This window comes from Struthio camelus, chromosome 17 (assembly GCF_040807025.1).
Source record: "Struthio camelus isolate bStrCam1 chromosome 17, bStrCam1.hap1, whole genome shotgun sequence".
Taxonomy (NCBI): Eukaryota; Metazoa; Chordata; class Aves; order Struthioniformes; family Struthionidae; genus Struthio; species Struthio camelus.
In genome coordinates, this window is record NC_090958.1 from 14,988,014 (window position 1) to 15,002,550 (window position 14,537).

At 34.6% G+C, this 14,537-nt stretch overlaps 1 protein-coding gene across 1 annotated transcript in view; it reads left to right on the forward strand.

Annotated features, from left to right (window-relative positions):
* SLC15A4 (solute carrier family 15 member 4) overlaps positions 1 to 13,446 on the forward strand; it is a 29,969-nt gene extending 16,523 nt beyond the window's left edge. The window contains exons 6-8 of the mRNA XM_009666803.2: positions 1,784 to 1,939; positions 8,070 to 8,228; positions 12,003 to 13,446. Coding sequence (XP_009665098.2) covers positions 1,784 to 1,939; positions 8,070 to 8,228; positions 12,003 to 12,151 — 464 coding nt within the window. The 3' untranslated portion in view covers positions 12,152 to 13,446. The remainder of the gene's footprint in view (positions 1 to 1,783; positions 1,940 to 8,069; positions 8,229 to 12,002) is intronic.
* Positions 13,447 to 14,537: the final 1,091 nt, after the last annotated feature.

The window sequence follows — 14,537 nt, forward strand, 5'->3', positions numbered from 1 at the left end:
TAATTATCTGCAATCTGCTTGGAAAGTTTAACCTGTTGGAATAACATAACATCCATTCATTATTAATATGAGTTTGAGAGCTCCAATAGCGACAACTTTGAGGTTGTAGGGAACTGCACTTATTTTAAGGGGGAGGAAGCTTCTGTTGGTTTATATATTTCACAACATTTTTATTCTCTCATTAAATGGTATTTATAGAAACCATAGTTTAGTATTCCTAAAGTACAACATTACTTTGAAACATTCCTGGCTTAGAGAGAAATACTGATTAAAATCTGGAATGTATGAAGATGTTACTTCCAAAACTGCAAGTTAAGATGTTATCTTAATGATTTATTTGTGCCATATTTCCTTTTTAACTTACTTATCTAACTGGCATTAGTTCTGGACACTATTTAGGCTGCCTATTAGATTGTTTAGATTATTTGAAATATCTTATAAACTATGTGAGAATACAACTGATTAGATTTAATGAACATCTGCTGTGCTTCATGCATTTTATTGTATATTCTGAGCAGCAGTATTTAAGGTTATTCAACTGGAAAATCTACTTCATTTATAGAGTTTAAACAATTATAGCAAGAATTTAAGATTCTTTTAACCATTAAAATTGCAAGATTAAACCTAAAACTTATCACTATCAAAGTCTAAGAAAAAAGCAATAGATTCTAGCTTCTAAAGTACTCAGCTTTGCAGAGAAATTTATGGCAAAGTTTGGCAGAATGTAGTTATGCTCCTTTTTGAGGTGAAATACGTGGCAAATTTGCTTAAGTATTGAAGACTATTACACACATTAAGGATCACTAGATGCATTGTAGTGCAGTGATTTCATGTTAAATGTGTTTGAATGAAATTTTTTCTGAGTTCTTAGCTGATCATACTGCTTTGTTTATATTTTAAAATTTTAGAATGAAACTGAGTTATGAGCTATATTAAAAACAAAGCATCCAGAAACCCAGCTTTATTTTAGTTGCATCAGCTTTTCACAGTTCAGATTTTAATGGGCATTGAGGTGACTGGAGAGCTAAGGAAAGATACTTAAAAATAAGATAAGGAAGGGGTCACCTAAGAAATGAGGAAGGTAAAGAATCTGGACAACTTTAATCTGGACAACTTCAACAATAACCCACAATTCTTCTTACAGGTTTATTTGATATCCAACTTCTACTCTAAGCTCTTGTGTTGAATGAGCTAAAAAATGTTATATTTAGTGTCTACTTCTGAGTGCTACCTAAAGTGATTTCTATACAATGTATAGCTTGTAGATCAATTTCTAATGAGCTTTTGGAGCTCATAATGAGCATCTTAAGTGTCAAATAAACAACATGATCCTATTCACAATGGGTTTTTATATTTCTACAGCATTTGTATAATCATTTTGATAAGCAAAATGGTTCCTAGTTTACTAATATCATGCTTTCAGATGCAATGATTCCGCACTGTAAGGTAGTAGTTTGTGAAAAAGAGATTATTTTTGAAAAACAACTAAGTTTGTATGTGAAAGCTCTCAGCTAATCTGCTTGGAAAAGGGTTAAGAATTTGTCTAATTATTGCTACTAAGTAAGAATATACTCAGGTAATTCTATGGAAGAAGAACTATATTTCTTGAAATAGCAGTAGCAAAAGAAGTCTGAAATGATTTATATCAGGAAATAAAGAAATAGATATATTTATTTCATTAATTATAATTGTCATGCAGGACTGACTTGTAATTTAATTCTTAATGTGAAGAAACAGTGTTTGCATTTTATTTTCAATCTTCCCCCTGCCCTACCCCATGTAGGAATTCTGGAAAGCAACAGACTGAAAATTGTAAAGGTTAAAACAATTAATCAGACAATTGGAAATGTTACATACCATGCTGCAGATTTGCCAATATGGTGGCAGATTCCTCAATATGTGCTGATTGGATTCAGTGAAATATTTGCAAGTATAGCAGGTAAGTCTTTGGTGTGTGTTTTAAAACTGCTTCTACGTACCATCTATCATGAATGAGGAGTTCTTAGGAAAAAAAAAAACTTACTTTTCAAATTATTATAAATAAGTTGTAATGTTCCCAAATACAATATTATACAATATACCTAAATATGCAATGGCAAAGCACACATCTCTCTCTTTTTTTTTTTTTCACATTTGAAAATTGGCTATGTGAAAAGTTATTTTCATCACTGAGTTTCAAGAGTAACATCTAGAATATTTGCATGTCATCCAGTCAGCAGTGGATATTTACCAGCCCCAGTAGAAAACAAGATACTTGTTCAATACTGTATTTGGAAGAATAGTTTTGATGCTGTAGTTTTCTCTGAATTTTCCTCCCAGCGTTGCGGATAAAATTTCTTGTCATCATTTTGTGGTTTAAAAACTGAGCTCACAGTTTAGAAAGTCAGTTAGCGTTTGGAAACACCTTTTTGAGAAAAAGAGAAGAAAGAAACGGTCTTAGCAAGATTTGTTACCAGTTCAAATTCATATACCAGTTCAAACTTTAATTCTTACACTTCTAAAATAAGAAAAATTACATAATACTAAATACAATTATTTTTGGTGAATATTAATAACAGAGAAGCTAGGTTTTGCAGTTTTATCTACTTTATTTATAGATCAGCTTTTCTGAAGTTATTTAATACTTCATGTGATACTAGACAAATTGAGACACTGTTCAAATCTTGCCTTTCTAGAACAAACACAAGTGGTCTTGAATTTCTTAATACTGTTCTGTGTGATATTGTGGACAGTTGCTTGATCATATTGATTTTAAGCTGAAAGTGAAGTGGGCGCCGAGGGTGAATAGGACTATAAAATCTTACTTTCTGGTCTATATCATATATGTGCCGGGCTCATTAACGCAAAGAAAGCACAGGCAATATATCTGCTGTCACTGGTATGGCTAGCACTGGTTTATTATGCTTAAACGAGTGAAATGCTGTTGTGACTCTCTCAGCACAGCGTTTACACATTTAGTGCTTGGGAGCAATGCCTAGGTACAAGTAACATAAACCTTAGATAAAACATATTCTTAGATTTGTTAAATCACTTTTCTGATACTATTTACGTGGAATTGTAGAGCTACCTGCTCTGACGTATCAGAACTCCCCCAATATCCAGTAACTTGAGTTAAAAATCATGTACTGTTTGCTTAACTCTAGTTACTTACTAATGCATTTTAATACTGGTTCAGAATGTTGAACTTTGAAGATTATCCATTCAAACTGGCATTGCACATAGCTCTTTCCCTTAGATTCCTTATGACAGAATTTCCTGTTTTCATTTTCCCTGTACGAGTCTAGTCTCATTCTTCATGCTCGGCAAGCACAATGGCTTAAACTGGAATGCTCTGATTCTGTAAGATGGTAGCCCCAGCTGGTGGTAGCCGCCGCTGTCACATGGCCCATTTGTTCCCTTCTCAGTGGAAGAGAGAACTTCTACTCTATCAGGTTTCTGATTACATGTATTCCACTGTCATGACAGTTAGGAGTAAAACAAGGTTGCTAGGCTGCTTGGCAAGTAGAAAAATGCGGCTTTTGCCTATCTCTGAAACAATTTGTGCCTTTTTTTGAATAGGTGCTAGATTTCTGATAACCATTTGTTGCTGAAGTTTGTAAAACTGTTTCGGCATATTTAGAGGTTGTATAAAAGGTCACCTTCATTTTAGCCTATTAACCCTTGCTGTGACCTATATATGGCAGGACTGCAAATCTTATCTAGTTTGCTTTTCAAAAAGCAATACATGCGTTGTGTTTTGTCTAATCTTATACTTCATAGCTTTGAGCTCTGTGACCATTTCTTCTTTCTTATCTCCTTTTGTGACACTTGTGACACTTTTCTTGTGTTTTCCATGTTTGCCCTCATTTTACACCCAGCTACTTAAGAATTAACACAGACAATCTGCTTGTTTGCTGTAAACTTTTCTTGCAGCTGTCTGGCCTAGGACTTCTTGGGACTGGAAGAAACAGACATACCCATCATATATGAAACTCCGCCTTAGTTATTTAGTGTATTGTACCTTTTCAGGTACGACTTTGCCTTGTGTCTGTATTTGGAGCCTTGCAGTATGCATTCAAGCATACCTCTAGTGTACTCTTTCCTTCCTTGTGGAAGGCAGATTGATATATCACAGCACAGTGCTGTTGAGAGTATCCCATTTGCAATATGAATGTAGGGTCCTCCAACAGTTAGCTCTATGCCTGCAAAGTGTGCATCTGGAACCAGCAACTGGCACAAACTTTCATGACGGTAAACACATGAATTTGACATAAGGTCCTAGAACCTTACTGGATTGCCCCAGATCAAATCCTGACTCCTCCCTCTTTGTGCTGCAGCACAAAGTAACGCGGATGTACCTGTAACTGTCAAATGGTTGCACTGAGCTCGCTGTCTGATTTGGGTCCCATTCCTGCCTGCTTCCCCATCCCCCTCCCAAATAATATAGAGGCAAGTCCTTGAATTAATTTGCTTCAGTAAACAACTAGTAAGATGGAAGAGGAATTCTTTATCTTTATCTTTAAAACACACTAAGATCTAAGCTGATAAACACTTTAGATTCTTAAATGGAAGGTATGCTTTAGCAGTGCAATTTGTATCCTTTGCAAGATGATATATCTGCATAGGCACTGCTGTCCTGTATTATAGTATATTTAATTAGGTTTGAACAACAGCCATCACAAATCCTGACAATTAAAAATCTGAAGATAAAATTCTTGCTCAGTTGAGTCACTTACTAAAACTGGTACTATCTTTAGTATTTTTTTCAAAAGAGTAAAACAGGTTACTTACCATTAGTTAAAACTTTAGGGATCACACCAATTAAATTTGAACTCAGACAGGCAGGTGACTTACAGGAAATGCTAGTGTTCATGCCAAAATTAATAACTTTTATTCCACTTACCCATTCTTGTTTCTCTTCTTTGTCAATCACTATTATGAGTTTGTTGTTGTTCCCAAGCATAAAAATAATAAATATATTTGCAACTTATGAAAAGGTCAAGGGCTTGATGCAGTATCTGTTTGCTGAGCTCCAAGTTAAGGGTTGTTTATACTTTTTTAGTGGGCTTCTTCATGGGAAGTAAAATCTTAAAGGCTTACGCTATTCTTATGTGAATACCCTGCTGTTCTTTTGCACTTGCTGCATCTGTAATAACAGCTTTGTAACTTCAAAACCTGTTAGTTGGCCAATGCTAGAAAAAAATGCAAATGCTTCTGTTTGAACCAGAGATTCCATGCAGATTTTAATTGCTTTGTGTGTTACACTTTCATTCAATTTGTTTTGCAAAGCTTTTTTTCCCCAGTCTTCTGATCACTATCTAAACTGAATTCTTAATAATATCTTTAAGAAGGTCCCTCAAGACTTAATAGAATATACTGTACCAATTTGATATGAAACGTTGATAGAGACATCTGTTGTGCTGTGAACTTCAGCTTTAGGAAAAAGATAATGTTAATGGTTACAAAGCTATGTTGATTTGAAAGTGTTTATTGTGAATAAAAAAGGACTGAATATCACAAGAGCAGAAACATAGGTTTGTTTTTTGTTTATGGTAAAACTAAACGTATTCTTATTACACCACATTAGTTACACTTGAGGAACCTTTAAAAAGATGACACACATTGCATTAATCTTTTCTATTATTCTGTCAATCCTCTTAAAGCACCCATATTTAACTGGGAATCATAATCTCACATGACAACACCAACTAGAGGGTTTAATTTCAAAACTGCTTGTCTGAGGTAGCATGAAATCGTTATCAATGGCTGCCAGCAGGCAAGAATATCTCTGAAGGCAAAGAAAAGATTTTGTGTTCTTTATGCCAGATTAAATATTAGGGTTGCTAGAAACACTATTCAAGTTTAGAAATGTGACGTATTTGGTTGCAAAAAGTGCATAGTGTTATATCTATTTTGTTTTGAGGTTTTGTAGGGTTTTTTTTTTAGCAATAACACTCAAGTGCAGTGTATCTCTAAATGAACAATGACATATTCTTTCACGTGATGTACTTGAGTTTAAATTGTGCAGTATGTGCATAGCCTGGTAACCAAAATATGACTGATATGCTGGAGACTTGTGACAACTGTGATAACTTGGCAAGAGAATAAGAACGAGCTACTCTTATTATGAAAGTAGTTTGTTTTTTTTTTTTTAATAGTGAAATTGGCCAGAAAATACTTCTAGGAAAAATCTAAATTGTTATATTAGTGATAAAGCGTTGAAAACAATTTTTGTTTCTAATTGTCCAACTAAACATAACTCATCTCCCCCCTGTTTCCACCTGATTGCCTCTTCCATCTCTGTAGAGATTGCCTCTTTCTGGTTTGAATTTAGAGCTCTACACAGCTGAGTTGCACCAAGAATGCTTCAGTTTTCTTCTAGAATCACATTTTGAAAAGGAAAAGAGAAGCAGCATGGTGGTTATCCAAGCTTTCTCATGAAGCAGTGCAAAATGCTGTTAGATCAATAAGTAAGAACATTCAGTTCTGATTCTCTTACAAGAACAGAGTTGCTCCCTCGCAACAGGCAAATTGACCTTACTGCCTTGAAGTATTAAGCCTTTTCTTGAAAGGAAATGTAGGTGTATTTCTATTCAGCTCTTTCTGGAGTAGCAAAAGTCAGATAACAGTGATGCTGAAACTAAAGTGTACCTTTAATATGCAGACATAAGATTTGTCCTTTTTTAGGTCTATAATGCTATCTTTGCCAAGAAAAACAATAGATGAAGTAGCAGTTGCTCTCATTAATTTCAGAATGAGGCAGCCTATTTTGAAATGAGCATCTCATCCTTCAGGGAAAACGCTCTGCAAAGATTATATTTGACTGTCTTTTGTGAATAATCCCATTTGATTTTTGGCAGGAATATTGCTTTAAAAAGTGTTAATCATGAGCGTTAGTCTTTGCAAGGCAGCACCTAACCTAGTGTGTCCTGTCGGTACTCAATTTCAGTAGTATAAATTGTTTTTAAATTGATGCCATTGGCTTGTTTTTCCTGCTTTTATTGGTTGAAACGTAAGTAAGGGGAGCTTAAAAGTTTAAGTTCCATTTCTACAAGACTTAAAAGAATAGACAGACAGGCAGTGGGCTCAGAGTATTCTAGATCAAAATTAAATTAAAACTAATTGCTCCCTTTCCAGCTGCAATTAATTTCTCTGCACATACAGACTCAATGTCTGCCTATATCTCTGAGGGAAATAACTGCTTATGGTCAATGCAAGCGTTCTTCAGTTCTTGAGTACTTTGTTCTCAGCAGGAAAGGCCATGTGCCTTATAAATACTACACAACAGCTAGAAAATACAGAAACAAATAAAATGGGGGACATGGAAATGGAGTCGCCATGTTCTTTGAACCTTCATGCCAAAGCAATGACTTGAATTTCTAGGCCATTTCTCAAAAAACAAGAAGAGGGCTGGTCCTTACTCGTTCTGCCAGTTTGCTCTTGTCAGACAGTCATTGGGACCGAGATTTGTTTTTGGAACCTACTTTCAGAAAACTTTCAGGCTAGGTTTGAAAAATTCTTCAGTAAAGTTTGAAGCTAGTCTCTCAAATTGATTCAACATTAGCACCAGGTTTATCTCAACCATCATTACAACAAAATTAGGCTTTAATGTATTTCTGTTAAGGCTGAAAGACAAATAAATAAAGGGTAAATCATTTCTAGATTGGACTTCCATATACAATCTTTATTTTCCAAGTCAACTGATGTAGATCAAATGAGTAAATCCCAGAAACGTAAGCTCTTTCTAAATATCATTTTAGACAGAGAAATGATCGTACTGCATCAGCAGATTTCTTAATGTTGTACATGTAATATTAGTGAGATCAAAGTGCTTGTCTCAAATGTTATCTGTTTAATGGGTTGATATAAAACATATATTGATAACCTTTTACATGGCTTTTAAGGCAATTAAAGGGAACTGGAAAGTGATAGGGATTGAATACCTCAATTCCCTGTCTTCTGAAATCCACTAGTTTTAGATTTTTAACACAGCAGAAGTGGTACACATCTATAGCTTCTATTACACTGAACTAGGACAAACTATTTTTATTTCTTAGATCTTACAATTGCTATTTTTTCTTTTAATACAGGTCTAGAATTTGCATATTCAGCTGCTCCCAAATCCATGCAGAGTGCTATTATGGGGCTGTTTTTTTTCTTTTCGGGGATTGGATCATTTGTTGGCTCTGGATTGTTGGCACTGGTGTCTATTAAAGAAATTGGCTGGATGAGTAGTCACACAGATTTTGGTAAGTTATTTTCAGTGTGTTCCAGTCCCATAAAGTAAAAGGCTTCCCTGAGAAACAGTTAAGCTTTGAGCATGTAGGACTGTTGTTGTTAACACAGTATTATTTTGACTTTATAGATTTATTTACTATTATGTTAAAGACAAAGTTTCGTCTTGCTTGTAAGTACAAATGAACATGGCTATGGAAAACGATATCTTGTACTTCTGAAAGCTTGGGAAACACGTATGTAGTATTTGGAATCTGTAAGAGCTTGTTAATTACTTGTTCAGCTGTTGTTTTGTTGCATTTTATCACCAGGATTGCTAAGAAATCTTTGTATTTCAGTAAAAAATTGTTTAAGTTACTGTTATAGTTTAAAGAAGAAGACTCTATTTGCTCTAAAGTACTAAAAGGACTTTCTGGAGGTATGGGAAGTAACACGTACCCAGCTCACTGTTAGTAATTATTCAGCTTTCTAGTTTCAAGTGCCTTCATGGCAGTTACCATGAGTTAATTTGTATTTCTATCTGCTAGCTATTTATACTGTTTTTAAAGTCCAGTATAACTTCTGCTTTGTATTGTCAGTTGAAGTTAAAAATAATTATTGGCACCAGTAGGTGGCACCTTGAGAATTTCGGAAAATCATACCGTCGTCACTGGTTTAATTAGTTGCAATAGCAGGAGTGAGTAAAAAGTTCTTAAAATATATGCTAGCCCTACTGTGTATACACAGCTTTAAAGTGCTGTCTAAACTTACTTTAAATATGGTATGAGTGCATTTGCCATTTAAACTAGATTTGGATGCTACCAAAGAGTAACACTGTCTGGAACAATACTTAAGCTATAAGTTGGTATCTTTTGCTTTATAAGTTCTTTAAAAATGGCAAAACAGGACAAATAGCCTTAGCTTTATGCAAGTGTCCTCAGCAAATGAAAATGTAATCACACTGAGACTGTTTTCCTCACTCATTTTCAACCTAGGAAGAACATCTTGTTTTTACAATTCTATATAGGGCTAATTACATTGATAAGTACTAAATAGGAGGATAATCATTTGATACAAATCAACGTGTGATATTTGATGCTGCTATTTCAGCCTTTTCTTGCCTTTTTTTTCTGAAGCAGCCTAAAAGAAAACAACAACTAATATTTTCCCCATAAAATATATAGGTTGTACCAAATACATCCACAGCTGGTTAGAACTGGAAACTCTTACCCTTCTGTGGCTCACTGGTCACCTGCTTTGAAAAAGCTACTCAGCTCAGCAAACTGTCCTTTGAGCAGCTGTCAGAATTAGGTATTTCTACCCTTCTTAGTCTAAAGGGTTGATATCCAAGTGAGCCTTCTCAGCAGCTGTACCTCTGGGTCAAGGTTGAAGTGCTCAGTGGGTGGTTTGTAGCATCTTATATTGCTGCTATTTTTACTGTTTATGTTTGGGGAATAAACAGGGCTTTCTCATCTCAGTTAATTTCAATTGCTGTAACATTATTAAAAGACACTATCAAATTCACACCTAAAATTTACTTAGAGTAAGAAATGTAAGAAGGAAGCTTTATGAATGAATGACTTCTGAATTTTTCATTAGATGCTGCATAATATAAACACAAGCTCCAAGTTTATGCTGTTTACGCTAAATATGCTATCTTGTGATATCATCTGAGATAACTGAGTGCCTCTGAAACCTAGCAAGAATGTTCACTCTCTGCTGGCGGTTCAGTGTTGAACACTGTCATTGAAATGGGTGTTATTTCTGTGGCAAAAACTGAGACTTCATGAAGTTAATATCCTATTTCATAAAGGATAATTACTACTTTTTAAACACGTCTGCTCTTGAAATGGAGAGTCACATGTATATTGTATTTTAAATGTCAAGGAAAGACTCATTTTAATTTTATTGCATTTTATTATGTATTCATTTAATTGAATCTTAAGTTTCAGTAATTAAAGTAATTTAATTTGAACGTTTATATGCATGCTGCATGAACAGCTTGCAAGGATGGATGTACACCTCACTATTTTTACTCTCTCTACCCTTTCTGATGATTATAATGGTCCAGTTGGCTGTGGCTCATGTGGCATGTTGGAAATGATTCACAATATATTGTTCTTGGAAATACAGCAGTAGTTAGTGCACATTTCTTAATAGAGGAATATTGTTTTAGCAACGAGCTTTCTTAATTTAACATTATTTAATGTGCTCCAAATCACTAATTTGTAACAACTTCGAGGGAGTGTCAAAGGTGAATTGAACCAAAAGAAACCATATGGTTTCATGAGCTCTTCTAAGAGAAGGCTGAGAGAAAATTGCCATAATTGCTTTCTTTAGATCTACAAATTTGCCAAACCTTTTCCCTAATAGCATACATTTTTGTGATTCTTTTTATTTTCTCTCTTTGCCTTAGCAAAGAAGAGAGGTATGGACCTCCATATGCTCGGATACCATTATAACACTAAGCAGAGCTCAGACGACTGATGGAGAGGGCTCTGAAGTATAGAAACATAGTACAAAAATTCATACTTTTACCTATTTCAGTTAAACTGTAAAATACAAGGGCTTCTTTACAAACAAACAAACAAACAAACAAATGCCTTATTGCTTCAATATATTCTCCAAGCTCCTTTAAAGCATGTGTAATGAAGATGGTAAAGGATCTTTAGTTACTAATATGTATGAGTGTAACTTGGTAGTACTGGCAAAGTGGGTGGCATAGGTACTGATTTGTGAGGCTGGAGGAATGTTTTTGATACTAGATTCTCTAAACAAAGTATTGCAAGGACTTGTATGCATGGAGGGGGTGTTGCATGTTGCAGAACACAGTGAGTATGCTTTATGCAAATCTTGCTTCATTGTTTGCTTTCTGAGTAATTTAGCCAAGGTTGTTCATAGAGTAGATTTTAAAAAATATTACCAAACAGTCACAGAAAGCAAAATTTACAAGCTTCTACATTACATTTTGGAGAGCTGATTTTTTTTCTCTAAATTTTGTTGTCCAGGTTAGAGGAAGCCCATTAGGGAGCTGACATCTAGCAGTGCTTCTATCTTGAATGTTATACTTAATTGTAAACTGTTCAGAAACAGCTCACAGTCCAGTTTATTTGCAGAAATTTCTCTAGCAAATCCATTTAGTGGCTGCACCACAAGGATGTTTTCTGTTGTTGCTTTTAAAATGAGTTATCTCTACAAAAATTGATAAATGATCTCTATTGCTTACATTGACAAAAAAGCAAATCATATATGAAGATAAACACATATAAAGAAATATACGTGAAGATAAACATAAACGTGAAGATAAACATATATGAAGATAAATATATTTTCAGTTGTTTTATCTGAAGTCAGCAAAGCAGTGCAGCTTTACAGCAAAAGAAATCAGACTTAAACAACAAAAGTTATTAGCCTTTTTAAACTGTTTTGACTTTCCTGAAGCATGCCCACTGGTGTATGTACATAGTCTTTGTGTGCGCAAAGTTCTTAGAGGTGAAGCTGGAGCTTTTGCAATATTTTAAAGGAAATCATATTGTAAGAGCATTTCTGCATCCACAGGGAAATTATTTAGTTTAAGGAATGGAAGCACAGAAGAAAGTAATCTTCAGACTTTGCATCTTCCTCAGAAGTTCAATCTTTTGTTCTGGATAATTGAGGAAAAAAAAATCAGTCTGATAATCGTATGGTTTGGTTTTACCCGTATTGTTGCAGGGAAGTCTTCATTACTTAAGATCAAAGAGACTAATATTTTTAGTTATATATTCTTTATTTATTTATGTTTCTTTGTTCTTCTCCCCAATTCTTTCCAGGTAACATTAATGGCTGCCAATTAAACTATTATTTTTTTTTGTTGGCTGCCATCCAAGGAGCCACTCTCTTGCTTTTCCTTATTGTTTCTGTGAAATATGATCATCAAAAATCAAAGACTAATGAACTGGCTGCCAATGGGAGGATCTGATAACTGTTACAAAGCAGACTTTATTACAGCAGCACACAATGAAGTGGCAGCACGCCAAGTCTCCGAGATCTGATAATTTCTCCACTGAGACTCTTTTGTTAGACTTGCATGTTACAAGAGTTCTCGCCCCTGGTCCTTCTCACATAACATAGGTAAGTAAGTGCCTTATGTTGGCGGGGCTCACTTCTTGCACTACGTCCTGGCAGGACAAACACAAATCTCAGAAGTGTGTTAACTATAGACATTCAAGTTGCTCTTTGTTAATCCTGAGTATGTTTACTTAACTCTTAAAAGTTGGGACACTTACACTTGGAAATTGAGTATAACGAGTCACTACTAATTATAGAAACCTTTTGTAAAGTGGATTAGTCCTGACTGAAAAACTCGGCTAAGTGAAGAACTGTGGATCTAGAGAAATGCCCAACAGTTTCAAGCTTACATTGAAGACATGTAGGAAATAAAATATTTTACAGGAAGTTCAAACAGTGGTTAAAAAAATAAATTATAAATCCTGAAAGTCATTTTTGGGGAGAAACAGGGACAAATTAAATTGTGGATTAGCTCTGATTAAAAAGGAATGTAGTTCATAATTGACGTTCCACTGGAAATATCTCAAGGATTTAAGTCCAAACTTACAGTCAAAGAGTATTCAGCGTTGAAGATTGAATTACAGGTTACAGTAGCTTGTCTTATAGCTGATACGGATTTTATTCACAATAAACAGCTGTTGGGACTAAAATGGTTTTGCTTCAGAAGTGTTTTTATTTTAGGATCAGCATTACATGTATTAGGACAATATGGAAACATACATCTTTTGACTAAGTGTATGTTCAGCCTAATGCTGTTACATCCGTAAAGAATATTTTAAATATTTGCAAGATGAACGTGCATCATCAGTTTAGAAGCCTTTCAGCCAGTTCCTTCAGTCCTGTGTCTTAGTTCTAGCTAACATGCGACAGGGCTTGTACCTTTCAGCAACACATTCCTGTAGCAGAGCAAATGGTTTTACACTCAGCCTCTTGAACTTTTAATTATTCTAACAATTGTACTTAAGATTGTGTGTGGAGCAGTATGGAAAGCAATACTTACAAGGAATTATGCAGAAAGAAAATGAAATCTCAACTTTTTATTAATGTATTGAATTTTTATAGTTTCTTTTGTCTGCGTTTAAGTTGTTAAAATGTCCTTTTTTTGTATGCGGACATCTTTTTAATGAGTTTACAAAATAAAATGAACTTCTATGCTGTGACTTTTGACCCTTTGTTTCTAAGTGAATAAAAATATACAGCAAATGATCTGTTTTTTAGCCTTTATTTTCCTAAACCTATACTGGAATCCTATTAGTTTTCTAAAAGGACACTGGCATTCTATTAGTTTGTTTTGTGAGATAATATAAAAGCCTTCAAGCTGTCCTGTCTTTACCTAAAGATGAATCAATGGAGATGCTTCAGCTATTGCTTTACTTAATATGTTTTAAAATCTGAATAACTAATGAAGTTAAGTAAGTAACATCTCATATGAGGAAAAACTAGCAAATATGCCTTTTCCAACTTTGTTTTGAAAGCTGTGTGTGCTATATTTCTGGAATATCCTATTTACAACCAGCTCAAAAGGCCTACTGTTAAAATGGTATGAGCTGCATAAGGAACAGATAGAGATCAAATGATTTCTTTCTTGATAGCTGCTGGTTCACAGTCATGCAGTTTTGACATGGGTATAAATGTACAGTGTCTAGTGTTTATTCCATTACTTTCTGAAGCTTTTATAATCAAAGAAGAGAACTGTGTTGTACTGGCTAAGTATTATTCAACTAGGTTTATGAAGACTTTGCTTTTGCAAGTGTTCTTTCTTCTAAAAGAGTATTACTACTCTCAGAAACACTAACAAACAGGAGCATTGCTTCTGGTCTTAGCTGGCATCAACTTTGGTGACTGTGTACCTACCCTTTTTCCAGTAAGTAAACTTAATTTCACCTATTTTTTCCCAAATATTTAAACATTTTGAACAGCATTCATAAATTTAACATCTAACATGGAACAGCTGATAATAGTTAAAATGGAGTTTTATGGAGTAATTTTTTTATGAGGAATGGAAAGTCATCCTCAGACTACCAAGTAAACTGGATGTCTAACAAGAACTGTGACAGCCTATGCAGGCAAGCTTTGGAAGTATTAAACCTTGTACAGATTATTTAGGAAAGAATATCATCAATAAATATTAGGTTTGGCTAGTCAATATTTAAGGGGATGCCTTCTACCCTCTCACAAGCATACAGTAAATGTCGGCTTGTTTCTTTAGGGCTGTGGGTGCGCTAGCACTCTGGAGAAGAGACTGAACATGCAATCAGTTGTATAATTTAATTTTTATTTGGAATGACTTGGCTGAG